The sequence below is a fragment of the Microplitis demolitor genome, chromosome 8 (genome assembly GCF_026212275.2).
Source record: "Microplitis demolitor isolate Queensland-Clemson2020A chromosome 8, iyMicDemo2.1a, whole genome shotgun sequence".
Classification (NCBI taxonomy): Eukaryota; Metazoa; Arthropoda; class Insecta; order Hymenoptera; family Braconidae; genus Microplitis; species Microplitis demolitor.
The window spans coordinates 18,131,462-18,155,772 of record NC_068552.1 but is presented as its reverse complement, the minus strand read 5'-3'; the positions used below and the strand labels follow the sequence as shown (position 1 = coordinate 18,155,772).

Genomic DNA, 24,311 nt, shown 5'->3' with positions numbered 1-24,311 from the left:
TGTCACTTTACCGACAGTCAACATGTAGAATATCCTGTAGCAGCACCGTCCCCATAAGCACCCGGGCTTACATTTAAAAGAGCGATCGATAGCAAAATAAAAGAAGTCAGACAGCGAGAACTCAGCAAGTGACTCGGGCTCATAAATCACATCTAGCGCAAAAGTTGCCTCGTAAAACCCAATTAAAAAGGATAAAGTATCAAACGATCTCGCACTCGGTAAATCTTAATTATAACCCGCCAGTCATCTGTCTTTGCTTAATAAATGTATATACAACATCCTCCTCGTAAAATTAAAACAACCGGGAAAAAAACCCCGCCATCAACCATATGAAAATAAATTGCCTCATTCTCCAGCCATCACCCTACCACCCTCTACACTACCCCCCACTACCATAAACTTACTAGATAGCATCTTATATACGCAAATCGATTGTGCGATTAGCCGTGCGTTTATCGGAGCCGTCAAGTCATTATTCAATACCCATCCAGTGTAGACCATAACCTTTTAGAGCTCCCCAAGCAACTTGGCTTTGGCTCCACCGTTACATTACATTAACAACCTATCCTACCTCTTTCTCAACACCAATCCACTCTACACCCACCAACAGCTTCAGATATATAGGTCTATATAAAGAGTGATTTAAAACTAAACTCGTATGGCGCACGCAGCATAAATCGATCGTCACTCTCTGCTCGCGATGGGAAATGGGAAATGGGAAGCAGTAGTAGCACCACACTAGTAGTAGCACCCAGCAGCTAACACCAGAGCCAGCACACCCCAAAGGGGTTGTTGTAATCGTTCATCGTACACTACTACCGTACTGTTGGGTGTACGATGTCGTCTGCCAGCTTCATTGCTGACATTTACGTTCTTCCTTTGCACTCTACACTGTTTGCTACACTAGCCTACCGGGTTTGTTAGTCATGAGTGCTGGCGACTAAGCGAGTAAACCTAATACCTGGTACTACATTACTTCAACTACTGTATTTATCTACATATATATGTATATGTAATATGTGTACTGTATGCTTGTATGTATAATGAACGCGAGCATTAATACGTATACAAACATCCCTACATCCCTTGCTCCCAACCAACCAACCAACCTACGAACAAACAAAGACATTTGCATTCGGAGAAAAGGAGTTTATGGTGTGTGTATGTTGGCTCTTAAATATTTGAACGGACAAGCAGCTGTTGTCTTCGCAAGCTCTGGCATTAGTGCATTTGAACGCCTAACCCGAGCGCCCTTTCTTTTGTCTCGTTCGTGCTGGAGACCTCATGGCGACAACTACCGCCGTTGTTCGGTTTGCTCGCTCGGTGCGGGCTGGGAGGCTGCCGAAGAGTATGGAGGACACCCACTCCCACCGGGAGCATCACCGCAGCAACCGAGGAAGCGTCTCCATTATCTGAAATTCTTAAACTCATTTCTTATTCATCATCGCCAAGTGTACCAACGGGAAAGAGAGTAGGCTATCGAACGACGATACATTTGGCGCATGCGATCTTAAAACTATATAATACTACACTGAGGATTCGGCAATTTGGGATAGGAAGCGTTACGGGCGTGGTTCTCCCGTCGACAACTTTTACTTGAATTCGCAATCACGCAACCTCTAACTAAACCGACCAGTATATGTATCTTTATTCCTACGATATTTACATTTATATGTTTATGTATATCTCTGGAGATGGAGATGGTGATAGAGATGGAGGTAGAAGTAGAAGTAGAAGTAGAAGTAGAAATAGAGATGAATTTATGGTAACGGCATCATCAGAGGATCCCTCCAGAAAGATCCTCGGCACGGTAGTAGCTGCATCCCCCTGTGGCTTATTCACATCCGTGCAGTCCATCCGGCAATGGCTGGTTGACTGACTGGACTTGGCGCACACAATACGTCTCGTTACGTACGCGATTTCAATCCCTCATACTCAACAGTCGCCAGTCGACATCTACATCTACATACATTTGATACATTGCTATTTGTGTGTATATATATACATATGTAGATGTAAATGTAGATGTAGATGTAGATGTACTTGTCTCCTTTCGTCGATTGAATCCCCAACGATTAGATATAGCGAGTTGGCGGGCGCACTTTCCTCGGTGGCGACGTTCAGTTTAGTTGTCGAGCCGGCATGGAGGGCCTCTTGCTTTGCGAGTGGATAATCGCTTTGGGAGGGGAGAGTAGCGTAGAATTGCACGAGCATTAACTCGGCTTTGTCCGCCGGGATGTTTGGACCACTTGAAGGAGAGATCCTTTCACATTGATATACATATACATATATGTGGATGGAGATGTAGATGTAGAAGTAGATGTGAATGTAAATGTATACATATGGGCGCATATGTAAAAGGTATATAGAGCTCAGCGGTTATTATAGATTGGTGAATTAGACAGTTTCAACTGCCGTCAATCTCCCCGTCAAAAACACCAACCCGGCATATATTCATTTCTTATAAATAATACGGGGTGGAAATTTTTATTCTCTTTCTTTCAGTGGGTATATATGTATATAAAAGTATGGCTTATATATATAAGTACGGCATATATAAGCCACGGACGTCGAGCGTACCCTGACTCTGATGCTGGCTGGTGGCTGGTGGTGTGTTCTGGATAGGATCGGGTGAAGTGGCGGTGACTGAATTGGTAGGGAGCTCGTTAACCGCAGGCGTACTCGAGAGTATACCCGCAAGTATAGTAACGCGTTTATATATGCCAAAAGCCCGTACCGGGGACTGCTAACCAAACTATCCGCACTGGAACTCTCGGCTACTGTGCTGGTGTAGTTGAGTGGTCCTTCGAGCCGGGACTATCATCATCATCACCACTACCACGGGCACTATTATCATCCTGTGATATAATACGCCATTCGATCATTTCCCCTTTCAATTCCTTCTGCCGCCTATCCACTCGAATGTATAATCTATTAATTTTTTATCCGAGTATTATATACGGCCCAGAGTCGAGTAGCAGCCAGCAGCGAGCTCCGGGCTCGAGCCCTTGTCCCTTACATTAGTCATTGGGCGCGGTGCCGCTTACATATATGCAACATGTATATTATACATGAGCATACACAGCACTCAGCTATGGGGCTTCACGTTTCAAAAGTTTCTCTCTCGTCTTACTTACAATATTCTCCCGGTATGGCACGCCGTAGATGGTTATATGCAATATGCAGAAAAGAATATACTGCTTCGCTTCGGTAGGTCTTCCTTCGTACGCCGAACGCCGCATATTCGTTGGCTCTACTCGTATTTCGGTCTTTCATTTCATATTAGCAATGTGAAACCCCGCGTAAGCTATATTCAATATTTTTTACCCTGCCCAATAATAACAGCCTTTCGCCGAACGCGTTGTTGTAGTTAGTAATCGCTCGCTTGTTATTTTTTACACCATTTTATTTCAAGTTCTATGTGTCTATATATATATATACAAGTTTTTTTTTTGTTCAGACTTTATTTGATATTTAAATTCATTTCCCATGCGTGCTGCGAAATGTGTGCGGGATGCGAATAAGCCATGGCCAGCGGGGACCGCCGTCACTGTACTGTCATAGAGTTAAATACACGGGCTATGTCAATTGGTCCAATTAGCATCTCGTGGCCCGCAGGATAAATCGATGATGACGATGAGTGCGCACGTGCATTTTAGATTAAATATATATAAAAAATATATATGTGTCGCTAGTTTAAAATTGGCTGAATTAAAGTGTAACACGAAACCGCACGTGGCTATGACAGAATGAGCGACATATCCTAGTATATTGTATACCATTTTATTATTATTATATATATATATAACGTATATAAAGATATATACTGAGAAAAATATGTATATATGTACAAGTGGGAGGATACGGGCGTCTTATGTTCAGGGTTTTTTTCTAAATCGTCCCACATTGGTAGTCCATAAAAGAACAAGGTCTTTTTCGAGCCGTCATCGAGTTACGGGAACAAAAAAAAAGGAACAAAAAATATAGGAAAAAATTACGGTACGATGAAAAATGATGACTAGATTACACTGTACCGTTCTAGTACTAGTAGTGGTGTGTATCGGTGTTGAATGTTGATAGTATGCGGTAGCTATAGGCTGTAGTAAACATAGATATAGATTTAGATACACAGGAATGGAGAGTCGAGAGTGGAGGAATGTGGATGGGGTATCGCCGGTCACGGGAATGAGGAACATGGGGGTCGTCCTATTTAGGGGGTGGCTAGAGCATCGCCACGCCGGCAGTGTACCTAATAGGCTGTGATAGATCGGTTAAATTGCGTCGGTGCTAATGGGATTGCGTCCGACGCCGCTATAATTACCATTAACTAACTTGCTTGGCTATTTTCCTTTGTCATAACTATTTAAACGCCTTTTTGTTTCCGCTCTACACATGTACGCATTCATATGTTTCAGCATAAATATTAAAGTATGTAATATCTATAAAGAAAAAAAAAAAAAGGAAAAAAAACATAATAGATAAAGGGAAAAGGCGATGATAAAAAGGGACCTAGGGAAGAAAAAATTATGGAATGGAGAAAAGTTTTAGATATTAGTGTGGCAAACAAAAGCCACGTTGACAGGACAATACGCCAACTACCTTCAAAATATCCTTTGTTCTTTTTCCTTCACCACGTAGGACTTTTTTAATAACACGAAAAAATAAAAAAAAAAAAAAAAATATATATAACCGAGATGAAGTCTTGACAATGCTCAAGTCCCCCGCAGTCATCAGCTGGTGGCGCTTGATTAGAGCAATGAGCATGCATTCACCTCTATATATATATCATATATATGAGTGCTTAGCATCTCCGCAGATATGACAGGCTTTTTTTATTTTTTTCCTTTCTCTTAACATCAAATGAACATATGTACTGAAAAACGTATATATTACATCTATTGAGGATACGCGTGTGCGATGAATTGTCTTTGCTCTCGACAATATAATGTCAAATATTTTAACAGAGTATGACAGAAAGTTGGATCAATGCTTCTTGGCGTTTCTTCGCTGCCCGGCACACATACAGGCAGACCGCGCAGACATCCGCGCTCTTCTTTTATATATATAACATCTATATAGTTTAAGTATTCTTATATTATACTAATACAGGGCGTCGGGTTGTCAGATGCAGCTGATGGATGCTCCTGCGACAAATTCTCGGTCGCGCCGGTTCGTAATTACGATTTATGACCGTACACTTTCCTTTGCTCGACGTATGCACGCTTAATGGCGTGTTGAATAACGAATATATGTTGTGTCGAGTATAGAGTGTTATGTGCAAGCTCTCTTGTGCGGATACGAGGCCAAGTGCATAGCGAGGCGAAAAAGGACCACTTTATTTCCCTGCGTGTCGCTCGGAATATTATTACTATAATAATAATAATAATAATAATGAAGCTAATAATGCTAATAATAAGAGATAGCGCAAGACGAAAAAGTATAAGAAAAGAAAGGAGCAGAGAAAGAGAACGACGAGTGCAGTATCCGGCAAGTCGGAAATAAACTTAAGCAAGCATTGTTATTAATATACAATGGAGTGTTGGTTGGACAATTTAATATGACTTAATGCCTTAATGGTCACTAGATATGACTAACTAGTTAGAATTATATACAATACAATTTATAATAACTCGCTGTTGTATGTCTATACATGTGTGCTTGAGAGCTAAGTTCCATGGGAGAGAGTGAACGAACGCGAGAGCATGACACCCTCGTGTTTCTCGTGAAATGCAATTTCCGCTATTTTTACATTGAAAAGCTTGATGGCCTATCCTCGTGGCACGTTCCTCAAATATCATCTCTCTGTGATACGTACTCCAACTTTAACCAAGGCACTACTACTTTTCCCGCTATATTATATTCTATTTTATTCTATTATAGTATATATGTATATATATATATATATGTGTGTATGTATGCAGTCATTATTAAAGCCGGGTGCGAACGGGGGCGGTGATGTGGCCACGTCACATGTACACACATTCTCTCGGGTTCGCCTCTTTTTTTTATTTTCAAACGCGGGGTTTTTGTTTTACTTTTTACTCAGCTTGTACTGCGGGTCTATCTTTGTCTGGTGTCACACAATTCATATCGCTATCTCCGCCAACGCCATATCCCAAACAAGCCACACACTCTTTTTTTGTCACGTTTATTTTCCTCGTCTTTTTATTTTTTGTTTGTTTAACAAGAAAATAAAAATAAAATTAACAGAGTAAAAAATTTTAAATAAGCGGCAGAAAAAAAAATTTAAGTTTTAGTAGAAGAGGGGTAATAGGGAAGGGAAACCTGAAGTAAAAGAATTATGAAGAAAGAATGAACTTAAAAATAGTAAATGCTTACTTAGTGTACTACATAAACAAACAGCCACTAATCGTATGATTGATACGCGGCTACACTTTTCAGCTGAGTCGAGTGTGTAGCAAACATGAGTGGTAGTTTGACGTGTGCCGCTCAAAATACATCCACATAATTATATTCCCATAAATAAGTTATAAAAATAATAATAGTGAATAAAAAAAAATATAAAATAATAACTTTTAAAGTGAAGAAGCGGATAATATTGAGAGACATGAGAGACACGAGGCGTAGACGTCGGGTTTATAGGTGGTGTGTGTCGGGAAAAACGGAAGTGAAACGTTACATCTGGTTTAAGAGGACGACCATCACACACATCATACAGCCCAGACTTTAACTACCTTCTATATCTATATATCCGTACACTTGAGAAAGAGAGAGTTATATTTACCTACTACTCGACTCCCAGCTCATCGCATAAGCCGTAAGCCCTACTGCCGTACCTACTTTTTTATTTTACATACAACTATATAATACAACTCCTCGACACACAACTAACTCTCGTTTCAACTCGACTCCATCCACATCTAGAAGTAGCAGCAGCAGTAGCAGAAGTAGAAGCAAAAGCAGAAGTAGTATAACAGCATAGCAGGAGAATCTGAATCGTGAATGCCTGTTTGCCGTCGGCGCGATAAACGTCATGCATCGACGACGGATTTACACGCTCGCTACATTCATCACCGCGTGTCTCTATCTGTCGTCTCCTCGCTACTTAAAACTTTAGTCTTACACCCAACTGAGTCGAGCCCGATATAAGTCTCCGAAAATATTTTTTTATTACTATGAACATGTATATATAGAGATATTATATAGCAATAGTACATGTGTAGATAATAGTGCGTACAAGAGACAGTGATGCGTCATATCGCGTTGTCTCAGTTGACTAGATCCTCGGATCTCGGCGTAAAGAAGCAGCCGTGGAAGAGCACGAATCATTAACCACGCGGTGGGCCAAGAGCCCTCTGCTCTGCTCGGTGAGTTGAGCTTTGGACCCCTCTCTTTACTTTTCAGCTCATCCTCAGCGACCCCACAGCCAACTCCTTCATCACTGGCAGCCTCTTATTCTCATGCTGCTATAAGTCTCCTCCTTCTCCCACACACTCCCATTCTTCAGCTACTTTATTCTTTTTATACCTTTTTATTATTATCATCATTATTATTATTATTATTTTTTATTCTACCAGCACAACTACTGTCTCCTCTCATTGCTATCTGGCCTTTTCACTCTCAGCAATCGCACGCGACGACGTGACGCTCTTCCAAGCACGTTCGCTCGCTGGCGGACAATTCATCGCGCAGCCATCCACACAATATCCACCTACCCATTCCATTCCATATACTTTTACTTCTTTTCCTCTTCCTCCTCATTCTCATTCTCATTCTCATCCTCATCCTCATCTTTATCCTCATCCTGGTCCTGGTATAGGCAACTGGCTTACTACCGAGAAGAAGGAACGTCAAGGAATCGTAGTTTAATGGCTTGGGGACACAATGACTGTGAGATCTTACGGCGGAACTGGGAAACGGAAAATAGAGAAGTTCTGAGGAAGGAGTCATCCGGAATTTAGGGGAACTACCAACTTTTCCGCGAGTATAAAAGTCACAACCCTCTGCTCGCTCGCCGCTCACTGTCTGTTGTTGGTGACTTTGCTCTTTCTAGATGACTCATAGATATCACTATATAGTGCGCCGAGGAAAAAAAAGGAAAAAAAAAAAAAAAAAAGAGGATAGATGCAGCCGCAGTATAATGGCAAGAGACAAGAGCGGTTACGTCCGGTCCCCTAACGATTTATATGCGCATCTTCTTTCACCGATGATCGAATGTATCAAGCTATAAACACACGTCAGCAAACGTCGGTATATTTATTTATTATATTTATTTTTTGCTCTACCCCAATTCCATTTAGATTTCTTTATAACCTCCTATCCAGCGGTAGTCAGCATCAGCATCAGCCCGACCCGACCCAGCCCTATCTGCTGCATGCTATATATTTACTGTATATACCATTAATATATAAACTGATGGCATTATATAGACAGAAAAAGATGACTTAGTATTTACTACTATACACAGCAGAGTATACTGTAGGGTTTTAACGTCTCCTGCCGCGTGGCTGTATAATTGAAAATAAATTGAATGCCTTACGTGAGTCCGTGATTCCAAGAAGAGCATCTGAGCTCGCCATCACATAATAAACTCATCGATAAATTAACTCAAACAAAATACGTATTATATCGTTACGTCTCGTGGATCCTAGTTAGCGTGATCCTGTTCTCTGTTTTGTTCTACTTGCGAGCAGTTACTTATTTTCTGTACATAATGTACTCGAATTCACTCGACTCTACTCTACTCCACTCTACTCCTTTTTTATTTTCTTCTCTTCTTTTTCCTTCAACTCAACTCAACTCAACTCAACTCAACTCAAGTCAACTCTTTAGTCCCTATACTAGCTCTATACTCTATACTCTGAACTCTGCTTATACATAACATTAGTCGTCGTTCCCGTCTCCTGCGGCTCTCAGCTCTCAAATGCTAAGTCTCTTAACGTTCAGACACAGAAACCGGTTTGTTAAGACTTGGTCCAGCGACTCGGTTATTCCTCTATGCTCTCATGATCCACTCAAGCCCGTGACTCCACCGCGCTTTGTTTACAGCGACCACCAAGATCGCCGGCCGCGTTCTCCTTAAACTCGAGAGACCAATACAAGACTGAGACCGAGTATTTAACCAACAGTTAATAAACTATATTTTTAATTCTATTCCTCTATACCTACCATTCACTTCACCCCTCGGCCTCTTCTTCTTGTTCCTCACCCTCACCCCGTCTCGACTCTACACAAGGTATGACATGTTAAGTGCAGGCTGTCCATCCGACAGCAACAATAGAATTAAAATTATACCCTAGTTAAATTATAAAAAATCCAAATAAAAAATAATAAAAATAAAAAATACTAATAATTGCAGAGTATGCAATTATAGGAAATTTAATTAATTGGGCCACGGGACAATCAAACCAATTACGAAACCAATCAACGATCGGAAGCTGTGGCGCCGGGCTTTTTTCTCGGATGACAAAGTCTCTTAATTACAGGGAGGGTTACGTTGGTCATACCAAAGTAATAGTAGCAGTAGCACCATCGGTAGCAGTCGTAGTAGCGGGAAATTCTCTTGGAAATTAGTGTGTGCGACGTCGCACACTAACTCACATTACTTGCTCATATATATATATAATAAATGTCGTTGGTTGGTTGCGTGGCCGGTTATTTCTGTCTACTCTTCACCTTTCCGCGTACATCAGTTATTTAAATATAAAAAATATAAATATATATTAAGTACAGGGTGAAATGTATATATATGAGTAGCAAGTAGTATATTTACAGTTCGTACGTCAGTGGCGTCGTGTTTAGTAGCAAACATTGTTGACATTTGCAGTGTGGGCCATTCCCTGGAAAACAAGAGCCCGAGACAGGAGACAGTTGTCGAGATGACGGATGAAGAATGGACCCAAAGCTCGACACTCCACTCTAGACTCGGTACCTTTTACACTTTATGCAGTGGCATATATTCACAACATAAATATGTATGTGGAATAAATATAAATATATGTATATGTATAAATGTAAGAAGTGGGATGGAAGTATGGGTGGAGATACGTATGGGAGATATCGCGAGGCAGATGGTAAATTTCTTGGGTTAAACGCTAAGAATTTGTAATGATGCTCGTGCAGTGGTGATGGTGCGCTGGACGTCGTTGAAAAGTAACCAACCGCTTGAGAGCTATTTTTATGAGTATCTCAAGTTGACGACTGTAGTAACACGTTGAAGCACTTGAGCAACACTCTCAAGAGCGCATTCCTCGTGCTCTACGTCTATTCCATGCGTGGTTACGTCTCTCACACATGGACAGAAAGCACCATCACCAACACCACCCTCTGACGACGGCACACAGACGGTTTAACGTCACGGATAGAAACATCACAGCCAGCAGAACCCAAGGGTTTTAGTGTTGCTTGAGTGAAGAACCACTCGACTCCGCATCCAGTCCCGACTCCCAATTCTATCTTCGCCGTCGGCTCATTTAATACTACGTCCAAATAAATCTCAAGTGTATCTTATTATTTTTTTCTTTATATATATTTTTAAATATTTTTATATTTTTTCTTAAATACTTTTTTATGCGTTTGAGTATACAAGAATATTTTATTCATCCAAAGTAACAAATATACAATTCTTTCAAATAAATGCGGTGACACAGGCCGTTTTCAGTAATTTAATGTAATTTTATATATATATATATATATATATATATATATATTTATATATATATAAATAATAAAGATACAAAATTTTTATTACTCACAGTAACAATAATAATGACAATGACAATGACAATGACTATTATTTATGAGCATAATTATTTTTTTACTACAAATGGTTTTAAATTACACAAATGATAAATTTATCGCATTTGTCATAGTCAAGGACAAACGTGTATTAAAAAAAAGGAAAAAAAAATCATTTTTTTTTAAATATTTGTCTTGTGTATGTATACATTATTAAAAAAAAAAAAAAAAAAAAAAAAAAAAACTAATAAATTTGGCACAATCCGTTTTTTATTACTTAGTTACGTACGAAACGGAAAAACTCGCGGTTCACAAATGACTGGCCATCTGTCTTCAGTCTGCATTAATATAATAGTAATAATAATAATAAAAAATGTTTAATATAACTTTATCTTTTATTTATTAATATTATATGTACACATATATTTATATTTATATATATTTTTCATCTAAACGTATATACTTTACTTTAATTAATTAATATATTTATTTTAAATTAATTCTCTATTTAAAGTATCAGTTTTAACAACCGATTCGTTTAAACTTTTCATAACTTACTACAAAAGTTGGTATCGTTGCGATTCGTCGTTTTATTTTTTTTAATATCTATCATATATATCTATATATATTTATATTTATTTATTTATTTATTTATATATATTCAATATTTATAATTTTACTTTTATTTCGGTCGTAACTCTACATGGTAAATTCGATGGGTCGAGTTTATTTACAGGGAAACAATGAGGACTTTAAATATTTATTAAGTTAAATATTTAAATATTTAAAAATAAAAGAGAGAGAGAGCGCAATTTATATAAGGAGGGAGATGGCAAGAGATGAGATCCAGTGCGTGTCGCCGCACCGAGTTTAAGGCAATGTTTCGATAGACCCCATCGGAATTTTTTATATTTTATTTTAATTCCATTTGGCACGTGTTATCTCACACGAGTTTTAAATTTTTCATTCGCTTACTCGTTTATTTTTTTCTTTTAATTTTTATTTCATTACTTTTTCTTTATTTTTTAAATTCATTTCGCTTAGTGTTTAATCTCCCTCACTTTAATCGTTTTTATTCGTATTTTCTACTAGATTTGTTTTTTTTTGTTTTTATCATTACTATTATTATCATTACTTCTATTACTATACTTTATTTAAAATCGCTTTTTGTTTAATTGGCACGGTGCGAACAACTATCTATCGGAATGCGCCAACAGTTATACTATTTAGTAATAAAAAGCTTAAAGAGAGAGAGAGAGAGGGGGAAAAAAAGTTTGTCGGTTGGTAAAAAAAAAAAGAGTAAATAATTAAATGGATTTTAAAAAAATGAAACAGTCTACGGCAGTTTAAAGCCAAGCTCCCAATTGTGCTTCGAGGATAGTCGCCGCATCGGTTCTTCCCATTGTACGTAAATGGTTAAGTAGATCGGTAACTGCGCTTGCCTCGCGATGTCGTGCCTCCCAGAGATCCAGAATGTGCTCAGTGGGGCTGGCTTTTGTGGCGAAGTAATTGATGTATCTATGGGACAACAAACGGCGGATAAAAAAAATTTTAATCTGTTATTTGTCAATGCCAAGTAAAGTTAAAAAAAAGTAGGATAATATGGAGGAGAGAAAGAAGCGAAGAAATGAGCAAAGTTGTATTTTATAAAAGATTAAAAGGATAAAAGATTTGACATGAGAAATAAAAAAATAGTCGAGGAGAGACGTCGAGAGTATAAATATTTGAATGTCCAAAACAACAAACCTGTCAACTTGTAATCTCTGAGCGAGCATTCTCCAGTCATTGCCAAGTGCGTTCGGTGGATCGAGACACTGGCAAAGTTGTTTCCTGAGCGATCTTGTGAACCTAAATGGCCCGCGGGCAGATGAGTCTGTAGACGTAATATTATTGGCACCAACACTGCTGACAACGGTGACTTCGCGCAACGGACGTGTAACACTACCCGAAAATACCCGTTGTTTAATAACATCGTACACAATACGAAATACCTGCCTCTGGGCGTCAGAGGTTCGTCCCTGACATACCTGAAGTTTGTAACTTTTGGTTGTCGTAACCGCATCGAAACTTTCGTCTAACGTGAAAGCGACATGACTCGAATTACTCGGACAGTTCCAGATATCTGGAAAAGCTATTTCCTGGTGCTCAGTGGGAGATTTACTTTGCCACTCGTTACCAACTTGCTCTAAGCTCACCCAAAGATTTTCACCACTGTCGCGAAACAACAGCGGACGCGGTTTGTCCAGCAGATACCCACGTATCTGAGTCTCGCGGTCCGCGATTATTTTCATCGCGGCTTTAGTGTCCTCGATCACATAAACACGCACACAGTATTGACTCGCGTACAAAACAACGCGAAGCCGTTTCGCGGCTATTGAGTCCTCGGCACTTGAGCCCACCAGGACGTAGCTGCGCAGCTGCTCGGTGACAATAAAGGCCTCGGAATGATCAAGCTGGGTAAAAAGCGGTGTGTTTATTGTCTCGCTACCCAGAGTCAGCACTTTTGTCCACGTGACTGGCTTTAGCTTGTCGGCACTTGAGTCAGTCGCCGTATGGTGCTGATGGTGTATCAGGCCCTTGCTGTCCTGGTTCACGTCGTTTTCCTCGTCAGCTGGCCCATCAGGCTGATCGTCTGACGCCCAGATACTCAGTTCCCACGTGCCCGCAGGGTGCAGCATTGCTGCGTGCTCGAATTGCAGGATCACGGGCTTGTCGAAGGTGACAGCAGGTGGGCCACAGTAGATCGCCGCGGACAGTTGAGTCATGCCCTCTGTGAACAACATTCAACAACACTCGTATGAGAATAAAAAAAAATAATAATAATAATAGATAGTATAGTATTAAATGTATTAACATATTAGCATAACAATGGAGCTGAGATTTATCATAAAATCATCATCATCGGATTGTACAAAGAAAAGATGATGGATGTGATGAATGACATGGACGACAATGGGATGTGATAATTGGAATTTTATTACTGAAGGTTACCGGTTTAAACTACTACTGGTTATTGATATTGTTATTATGATAAATTTATATGTTGTGATAGTGATAAATAATTGTTAATCACCTGGCAATCGAGGACGGAACCTGTCCTCATCGAGAACAGATAGGTCGAGCTGGCGCCGTCCTTGGGCCTTTGAAATTGCGCCCTCCGGGACAGAGAGAGACACCCCAGAGTCCGGAAGAACCAGAAGTGCACCCCGTGCGTTGACCGCGGCCCTCGCCACGTTGCCGGTTTGCTCCAACTTGGCGGCCGCGAGTCTCACGCGTTCAGAGGCAACGTTGTACGTCGTCGTCGTCGAGTCCGAGGACGGATAAGAGGAACAACTGGCGACGCTTGTACCGCTGTTTTCACTGCCGGAATAAATTTGCTTGTCAGTGTTGGCACCGGGACCCCCGGCACCGCTGCAGGACTCCTGGCTGCTGAGAACGCTCGGGCTGGGCGATGACACTGACGGTGATGGGTGTTGCTGGTGATGGTGAAGCTGTTGCTGTGGCTGTTGCTGCTGCTGTTGCTGTTGAGTGAGCGCTATCGAAAGATGTGGCACGTCGTAGTGGTGCTCCGAGAGAGAGCGGGACAGAGATAGCTTGGGATCGAAGGGATACTCGTAGGAGGCTTGGACTGTTGTTCCCGCTGTTAGATCCGGCTGGAGACACATTTTCTTATCGTGTTCTGGAAAGTACTCCGGCTGGAAATCTTCATGCGCACACATACACACATTTTAGTATTTCATTGCAATTCGTTTCGTTTCGTTTCATTTCATTTTATTTTATTATTTTATTCCTTAGTTTCGCTGTACATAAACAACACTGAATATAAATATATTATTCTACTACCGCTGGCATGTTGGAATTGTGAGCAAGATAAAAGAATAAAAAATAGTACAACAACTCTGACATTTATATGTGGACTGTCTGACGAACAAAAGATGTTTTCAGCTTTTTTACGGATAAACTTTTGAGCTTTTAAACGTCCGGTATAAACAATTTTTTATTTTTATTTTTTATTTTAGTCTCTGAGGGTTTTCGGTAACGGAGAATTTAGAGTTTCTGTAAAACTATAAATATATATATATGTATGACAGAATAATTTTGGGGTTTTTTTAAAATTGATGATACTTTCATTTAACGATCGATAATTGACAGCTGCGTGAAAAAAAAAAATTAACTTTTAATGCTCGAGGGAAAAAATAATTTCAAATATCGTTATTAATATTTTTGACGTTAGCAGTCAGCATTTAATATTTAAAATTTGTTTTAAAAATAAATTCAGTGTGTTGTGTAGTTTAACGAGAGACGCGCGGGCTTAAGTGGTCGGCAATCGAGCACGAGTGCCGTTATATTATATAAATATATATATACGACATATATCGTACATCAAAAAATCCATTTCGAAATGTAGTTTCGTTCGTTCTGATAAAATGTAAATACAAAATGTTTGCTTTTAACCTTTATCGATTAAAATAATCTTAATTACCTCTAATAAAAAATAAAATGAATGAGAAAGAAAAAAAATGGGCGGAAATATATTACTAAATAATTCAAAGACGACTGCGATGTGTCGACATAGAAAAATAAATAAAATGTAAATAAAATTATATAATAAATAACCCACTGTCTTTTAAACTTATAATCACAATAATAATAATAATAACAGCGAACATAAATTATTTTAAAAAATAAATGGGCAAGAATTTTAATAATATTCAATTTTCATAATTTTAAAAAATTTTTTCTTCCACAAACGTAAATTAAAAATTATAATAAACGCCTACCGAGGAGCTCTAACATAATTATAAATATGTCAATGACCGTAATCACATGCCGGCAAAATAAAAACCGAATAAATTTATTATTTATTTCCTAACTCTTTAAAATAAACGGAAGTACTCGTTTTGTTCGGTTCTCAGTTCATAAATATATAAAAATATATGTAAGTATAAACGACATATTTAATAAATGTACATTTATTCATATATGCAATTTATATATACACACATACATATATATTTATATATATTTTATATTACAATACGATTGAAGGGATTCATAATAATAATTATTTACCTGCATTACGTGCCATAGAGTAAAGAGCATGGTCTCGGCCTTTTCGCCTTACAAGTCTGATTAAAAGAAGTGCAAGCCCGCCGCCAAAAGCGCAGGCGAGCGCGAGTCCAACATACAGCGCCACGTCCATTCGCCGATTAGCCGCTGAAACGTCATGCAAAAAAAATTTACCATCATTATTATTATTTTCTTTTCATCCATCCACAATTTTAAATTTTTTTACCTCCATACTCTATCGCATATGCCCGCATATTCGCAATATTATGCACCACAAGAGTTATACAAGTACGTCATACATTCTGGGCATACGCACCTAGCTCTCTATAGAATATTGCAAATATACGCGCTACTCTAATATCAAAAACGATACTTTTAAAATTCATAACTTACCTTTCTGTGTAGTCGTGGTCGTGGTAAATTGTACGCCTCCCATTTTTCCTCTGTCCACTACGGAAATAAATTAAAAAAAAAAAAAAAAACATGATAATAATAACAATAATGAATAAAAAGTAAATTATTCTTTAGACTTGCGATCAATTGTCTGTCGTCAATGTCAGTCTCATCACTATTATATATAGATATATATGTATGTATATATATATATATATATATATATAGTTTTACAAGAGTCATTTTGTCTTGTTCGTTGTCTTAGTCTCGATATAATACCCAGTAAAGTGTTTACTGTACTCATATATTATCACGTACATATAAATGTATGTATGTGGCTGTTGTCGACTTGTTGTCATGGTTAAATAAAAAATAATTTACCATTACACAATCCCCCGGTACAATTTGCGACGGCAGTGTCCCTTCCTTGACAATGACGACCACCATGAGCTGGAGTGGGTTCATCACAGGTCCTTGTGCGCGTATGAGTGCAGTCGCTCCCGCAGATCGACCAAGCGGACCATCTGGACCATCCACCGTCTACGGCTGACGACAGACCAGACCAGAGGATTAACGTTAATACTCTCCGTGTAAATACTTATCTCACTCTTTAAATCTAATCTCCTTTTTTCTTTTCACAGAAAGGGAACACAAGTAGTCCCCTTACAATATATGTGTGTAATACATCCATAAATACATAATAATATTCCTGTTCGTGTTTGTGTTCATGTTCATACAGTGTAGGGCATTATATGCAGAGGATACAGGAGTTTAGTGTATAAAAGAAAACCACTTGAATGGATTAAGTCGATGACTCACCTGTCTCGATGGCTGTTCCCTGCGAGACCCGGTCTGTCTCAAAGCAAGCGTGCGCAAGTAACATTGCCGATATATAGTAATAATAATAATAATGAAAAAAAAAAAAATAGAAAGAAATTTTAAACATTTGTGAGAGAGTTATTTTCAAGTAGGGGCTCTAGCTTATAATAGTTTGGTGGTTTGTATTGTTTGAAAGTCTATCATGTGGTTTATAGATTTATTTCAATAGGTAAAGTTGTAGTGATGTAGTTTCGTGGAGTGTAGTAGGGTATAGTCTGGGCTGAGTTTGTTCTGTAGAAAAGAAAGGGCGGGTAAGTTTTTAAAAAGTTTTTAAAATTATATAGGCGTTACACTCACCAGGACATGCGGCGTTGCAATCCATCTTTTGGACTGCGGGACCGAGGCACGGCTGTCCGTCGTTAATGGGCGCTGGATTGGTGCAGGTTCTCGTACGTTTTTGACCGCCTTTGGCACAACGTGAGTGACACTCGGACCAGGCAGACCAGGCGGACCAGCCGCCATTAACTGTGGACACAAGACAGCAGGATGACGAGGGGAACTCTGAGAGCAAGGGGTAACAGCACACTGGGATCTGGTGATGGTGATTATGATTATGATCAGCGTCATCACCGGGTAATGGACAGAGGATGATAAAAAAAAATAAAGTTAATAGCTTGAGGTTAAATAAAACCAACGGTCATGCCAAGTAATAATATTTTCATGACTTGTGTTACTATTCAAACACTTATCACCTATTTATATATTTGTATATTGACTTTGGGTGTAATGTAAAATATATAGAATGAAAACTCTAGGTTAGCTATAGATGGGAAAATATATATATTACGGGTACAAAAGAAATTTAATCTTTTAAAAGTTTATTTATAATTTAACTTTGAAAAGTGCTCTCGCGAAATGTTGAGCGATAAAGAAAAAAAAATCCGTTTCTCGGAAGTTCACGGCAATATATATATTTGAGTGACAATGTTTTTAAGTAGATTATAATGATAAAAAGATAAAAAATGTTGTTGTAGTGGCAGTATCTTTTTATCTTTGTTTTTTTATTTTTTTTTTTCCTTTGTTTTGTTGGTCCATGATGGCAGGGTACAAGAAGATGAGTAAAGTTGTGAAGCAGAGGTAGGATAAAATGTAACTAACCGTAAACAGTGATGGTCGCTGGGGCGCTGAGACGTTTTGCGGCAATGTTCTCAGCAACGCAGGTATAATTGGCCTGGTGAGTGATCTTGGCTTGACCCAAGAGAAGATGGCCCTCGCTTGAAACAAGAAGAGCCGCGTCGGCATCCGAGCCGGTCGTGATTGGCGCTCCATTCCTCAGCCAGTAGACTCGCGGAGACGGCACCCCGGTGGGTGGTATACATCTGAGCTCGGTGCTCTGCCCGGCTTCGACCGAGACTGAGTACGGCGGGGACTCGAATTGCTTTTTCAGATCTGTGTACACATATAAATAACACAACACAGCATTACGGTCATTGTAATCCAGCCTGATACTGTTGATATAAATAATGATAATAATAAATATTAAATACTTACATGCAACATCGACAACTGCTGGCTGACTCTTGATGGAGCCAGAACCGGCCCAGGCGATGCACTCGCACTTGAATTTATCTTTGCCGAAGTATTCCTCGATATGATCTCGGGTGATATTTAATTCCGAGTCAACGATGCGTGTGCCAGTGTGTGGGTCCACGAAATCAGTTTGATGAGACTCCTCGGCGCGGTGCCCGTTGCACCGAAAGTAAAGCTGTAGCGCGTGGGCGGCCTTACAGCGCAGAGTCGCCGGTTTGTTTTTAACGACAAAGGCATCCAGGGGTTCCATTAAGAAGACAGGCAGATGCCCGCCCGTTTCAGAGATTAGTTCGGTATCTCCTATGCTACCGCTGTTGCCGGTTCCACCGCCGCCACCGTTGCTGTTGCCGTTGCTGTTGGTGTTGCCATTGGGATTGGAATTGCTGGAGATGCTGCTGCCCCCGCCCGCGATCGTCGCCAGAGGCGGATCGTCTTCGTCCTCCCCGAGCAAGTACGAGTCGTCATTAGTACCAGTGTCTCTCTCTCCCTCCTCTTCCCCTTCTTCCTCCTCGTCCTCCTCATCCACATCCTCATTGTCTTGATCCTCGGAATCTTCATCGGGCATCATACCAGATGCAGTCATCGCAGCAGCTCCTATGCCTCCTCTCCCGACTGCTCCAAGTCCGAGTGCTGCATTTGACTCTGCAACTGGAGATTCCAGTTTACTCCTCCACCGTAACATAACTTTATACCTTTTTTTAACTTAAATCTTTATATATACTCATTCTCCTTCTTAATTAACTCTTGCGGTCTTAACCTCAGCCACTCAGCATACACTCAAATAGTCAATAGGATCCCGTAGCAGGTCACTTACCATTAACATCGTGATCCAACGTTGTCGCAAAGACTAACCCAGCATGTAAGAGAAGCAGCAGCGGGCCTATGCAAAACATCAAAAGCACCAAAAAGGAATCTCGCCTCATCTCTCCGGCCCCACCGAGCAAAAAGTCGCCGCCACGTTATCCAGCCACTAATTTCATCTCACGCATTCCTTTCCTCGACTTTTGTTTTATACCTTATTATTTTTTTTTACTTTTTTTTTACTTTTCCTTGGAATCTTTTATCCGTCGCCAGTGTACCTGAAATATATTTTTAAAACAACATCCATTGGTAATGCTGAGGATTATGTATGGATGACGGCAATACATTTTTTAACGACAATAAAAAGGCTATAAATACGTAAAGTGCTATATAATATACATTCGAAGATGTGTGTATTTATATATAAATCAGAGTCTTCATTCACATCACGTGCGTCGTTCAACTTCCTGCGCGACACTCTCCACTATATACATATATATATATACGTACCTATATACATAAAAATACATACATATATACATATATACTTGTTGTGAACGGCTATTTTTCCCGGATCGTGTTACACTCTCTAGATACTAGAGTTCTGATGCCGATGGCACGCTCGCGGTGAGGGGCCAATACTCCGATCCTCAACCTCCGGCTTATTATCCTGCATACAAGTACACAACTAAAACTAAAACTACAAACCCCCAACAGGATCATCGTGTGTTTCCCTTGTTTATTTATTTATGTTTTATTATTTCATGTTATTCCTGCATGCGCTCGCCCGAAACTCTTTGATCTCCGTCATGTTTTTACGTCCATGGGTTTTTTTACTTGCGTTAAAATTACACTTTTGGATTTTTAAATTTACTTGTATTTGGTTTCCATCATTTACATTTTTTTTTCTTTTTTTTTTTAAATAAGAACATTATTTTTACGCTACTTCGCGCTCCGTTTTGACGCGCTCCATTTGAACCGCGGTATCGCCGCGAGACTAAAATCTACTTTTTTTATTTTTTATTATTATTGTTATTACTATGGGTGATTTTTTTACTCCTTTATTTATATTTTTTTCTCTGTAAATTGTACTTACCTAGACGAGTAGATAACGAGACCGTTTAACTGCAATATCCATCAAGTAATATTTCAGGCACTTACTTCATACAACAATATAACAACAAACAACATAACAACCAGTTGTATACACTCCTATTATTAATATTATTATTATTATTTATAGCAGTGTTGCACTATTACACCACTTAAAAATATTTAAAAATCAGTTTAAAAAATATAAAAAATTTAAAAAAAAAACCCGCCCTTTTATTATCGCGAAAATTTATAAAAACTTAAGCGTGTTTAATTATTCACGTAAGTTGTAAAACAATCACAGTTAACAATTATCATCAACTCCATAAAAAGCACAATCTGCATGTCACTAGCAATTATCACCTGCGGGTGATAAACTTTCATAAATTTTTCATAGCATTTATTTTTAAAATGCCGACACAGGTGAATTGACAGTTCGGTGGGCAAAAAAAAAAAAAAATAATAATAATAATAATGACAACGAGTAATGAAATAAAAAATAGTCAATGAAAAGTGTTTAAGTAGAAATGGATGTAATGAAAAGACGTGTAGTAGGTAGTCGCGTGTGTAAATGAAGGAGTAAGAGCGTAGCAGCAACTAGGGAAACGCGAGTGGCTCATGGCGGCCGACTGAGTGAGCTCGCGGTGCTCAAACCTCCTCGAGCCTCGGCTCCGCTGGCTCTCTGTACTACAGTTCTACTCGACGTTATAAACGTTGCTATGCCTTCCATTCGTATTCGCCTGCCTACTCTCTACTACTCTCTACTCTAGTGTACTACCACGAGCGCACACACGTACACTCATACTACTGCGTTCATGGTGCGATGGTGGTGGTCGTGTAATATAACAAATGCTGAGTTTCAGTTGGGCATCAAGTTGTGTTGGAGTGTAAATGACGGAGTAGTAGACTGTCGATGTGTAAAATTCACAGTATACAGTACAAGTATCTCGAATTTCTATGGTGTTGGTAAATGTAATACTAGTAACTCTACAGCAGCATTATATGTATGTATGGATGTATAACAGGGTTTGTTTTGCTAGTAGTAGTGGTGACGATGATGTTGGTGGTGGTAAGCCCATGTGATGGGGAAGTGGAGAGTCGAGGTTCGTTCGAGGTACAGTAGGAAGGGCAACCGTGGGATGAAACAGGGACGGGAACGACGGCGCCGGAACGAGAGCTATGGCAGGAGTGAAAGAGAAAGAGAGAAAAGCAAGGAGTTGGAGTTGGAGATGAAGCAGGAGCAGGAGCAGGAGGGAGAAAGTTAACAACGGCATTCGGCACAGCCTCATACTCAGCTATGCTATGTACCGTGGATGTGGATAGGAACTACACCAACTACACTGTGTTGCGAGTGTATGGCATAGCAGAATGGAAGATGAGAAGGAAGAGCGTAAGGAAGAGTCGAGTAAAGAGCGCAAGAGATGCTGCTGAATAAGAGGCTGGGGTCTCATGCTGCGCTTGATATTACCATCTCGCTTGTCTTTGAAACCCTCTTCGTCTACATCTCTATCTTGCTCGGATTTACAACCATCGGACTGTTGTGTATGTATTCTGGTGTATTCTGGTGTACGTCTTGGACTCGCTGGGAGAGAGTGAGCAAGAGTGGATAACCAGAGAGGGAAACAGACACACATCTCGGTACATGCCGCGAATTACTCTTGACAAATTATTATATATTCATGATCTGATTACTCGAGTGCAGTTGCAAGCTGGGCTGTCTGGTTGACTGCTAATCGATGCCACGATCCGTGGCTTGTCTTGTTTGAAAAATACATTTTTTATTTTAACTTGCCATCCTCATTCTCAGCTCTTGACTCTACTCATCTTTTAATTTCTTTATTCTTTATTTCTTTTATGAGTCTTTGAAGTTTTAAATAGTCCTGATGAGTTAGGCCGCTTTAACTTTATACACCAGCACACTCAGCTCTCCTCTTAACTTATATTACTGTATAGAGTATAAGTAACGAAGCCGAAGCCGGGCTATGCATACCGATAAAGACTCGATAGGCAGAATGAGCGACGAGGAGAAGAAAGAGAAAAAAAAAAGGAGAACGATAACGATAACGAGGAGAAGGAGTAGAAGAAGGAGAAAGAGTTTTAGTTTTTAAAAATAAAAAGTAAATGAGTTCTCAGGGGGAGAGACACCGAGGGGGCTCTGGGAGCTCTAGGGGACCCAGGGGGCACTGCGACACGCCCTCACTAGAGTGGAGACAATTAGGGTCTTTATGGACCATCCGGAGTAGTGGCATTTGCACGGACTTGCCGGTGCCGCAAAGGAGTTGACGATGTTGATGCCTCTTGCCTCTGCTACACGACATACACGACCGTCACCCGACTCAACCCGACTACTCTCAATATGTACCCCACACCACACTCCACATCTACATAGACGAGTTGAGCAGAGTAGTGTAGCCAGCACGAGTAACAACCAAAGAACCTACTCGTTGGCCGCCTCCACTGCCGTTACCGCCACCGCTCACGACTACGACGACGACGACAGTATAATAAACGCCAGTGAAAGGACCAGAAGAGGAAATTGCTCGAAATGACGCATATAGAGACTACTCACTAAGACCACCACGTGTTCGCTCGCCCGAGTGATTCGGATTGTACTGGACCTCTGCTCGATAATAAGTGCCGCGGATACCAGATAGCAGTTGAGTGTTTTTACTACGGAATAGAATGAGAAATAAATAGTACTTTTAGATAGATGGTTGTATATATATATATGTATATATATATGTGTATATAGTATTATATAATGGATGAGTCTGTGTGCCGGGCAGTAAGACTGTGCCGACATAAAAACAACCACTGTCTTAGTCTACGCCGTAAGTATAAACTCGGTGGCACACTCTATACTCATCCCATAGAGAACCGAGCAAGGAGCTAGTAGAGAACTTGTCCAAGATAAATGCTTGCCAGCGCCGAGGACTAAGGATGTAGGATATAGGATATGGGGATAGGGATGCTGGAGAATGGAAGCGCGAGATATATGAGATGGAGAGTGGACAAAGGATCGTTGCCCACAGTAGTCTCGAGAAAAAGAACTATTATATATTGGGTATATATATATTCGTATATAGGTATATAAAGGATCTGCTTTTGCTTCTGCTTTTGCTTTTGCTGCTACTGCTGGTGGTGAAGGTTTTGCTCGCGCGCGCGCGAAAACGACGGGCAAAGAGCTTCCATTCGTGTTCGATTGAAAAAGAGGGACGATTGAGTCTATAAGTATATATATGTGTATGTATATATAGATTGTACTGATGCCGACGACTTGAGGGATTGGCTGCCAGATGAGACGGCTCTCATCTCGGATCTACTTGCAGGACCTTTAAGTAGCTCGGAGAAAGCTCATCCTAAAATCCTCACTATACAGTTATACTGTTGAATAACAGCCGCTTCATTTTCCTTTTTTTATCTCTCTCTCTCTCTCTTTTTTTTTTTTTCGTATTTCATTTCATTTTATCTTTTACTACGTCGTAAGTTGTACGGTGGTACGTAACAACCCGGAGGCTCGTCATCATCCGCATATATGAGTCAGCTTGGGAAGCACGCCTCGACGAATTGCCACAAAGCCGTTTCTCAAAGCTCGCTCACTCTCACAATCAGTTGTATCTTGAGCCTTATCGACGGCTCCGGCGATACGAATCAATCTGATGATGGGCAAGATTGTCACACCAACAGTCCGCCCTGTCCTGGTATTGTCCCAGTCGTAGTCTAGTGAGATGAAATAGTATTGGTTCGAATGAAAAGACTCAACTCCTCGAGCACAGTGCAGGCATTGTAAAGAAGTGTCGAATGACAACCAAGACAACTTATTTGTCACAAGACTCATTTTCCACCAG

General features: G+C 39.9%; 1 protein-coding gene across 3 annotated transcripts; it reads right to left on the bottom strand.

Moving 5' to 3' along the window:
- Nucleotides 1–10,960: 10,960 nt before the first annotated feature.
- LOC103578684 (netrin receptor UNC5B-a) lies at nucleotides 10,961–21,130 on the bottom strand. Of its 3 annotated transcripts, XM_008559834.3 has the most exons (12): nucleotides 20,468–21,130; nucleotides 19,385–19,649; nucleotides 18,532–19,218; nucleotides 18,139–18,429; nucleotides 17,338–17,505; nucleotides 16,981–17,013; nucleotides 16,543–16,707; nucleotides 16,162–16,218; nucleotides 15,772–15,915; nucleotides 13,772–14,401; nucleotides 12,445–13,468; nucleotides 10,961–12,216 (listed from the first exon to the last, which is right to left on the bottom strand). In XM_008559834.3, the coding sequence occupies exons 2-12, from the start codon at nucleotides 19,491–19,493 to the stop codon at nucleotides 12,045–12,047; spliced, it is 3,480 nt and encodes a 1,159-aa protein (XP_008558056.1). In that variant the 5' UTR covers nucleotides 19,494–19,649; nucleotides 20,468–21,130; the 3' UTR covers nucleotides 10,961–12,044. The 3 variants fall into 3 exon arrangements, with proteins under 3 accessions (XP_008558056.1, XP_008558057.1, XP_008558058.1); XM_008559835.3 differs by lacking the exon at nucleotides 16,981–17,013; XM_008559836.3 differs by lacking the exon at nucleotides 16,981–17,013 and having other exon boundaries at nucleotides 16,543–16,701.
- Nucleotides 21,131–24,311: the final 3,181 nt, after the last annotated feature.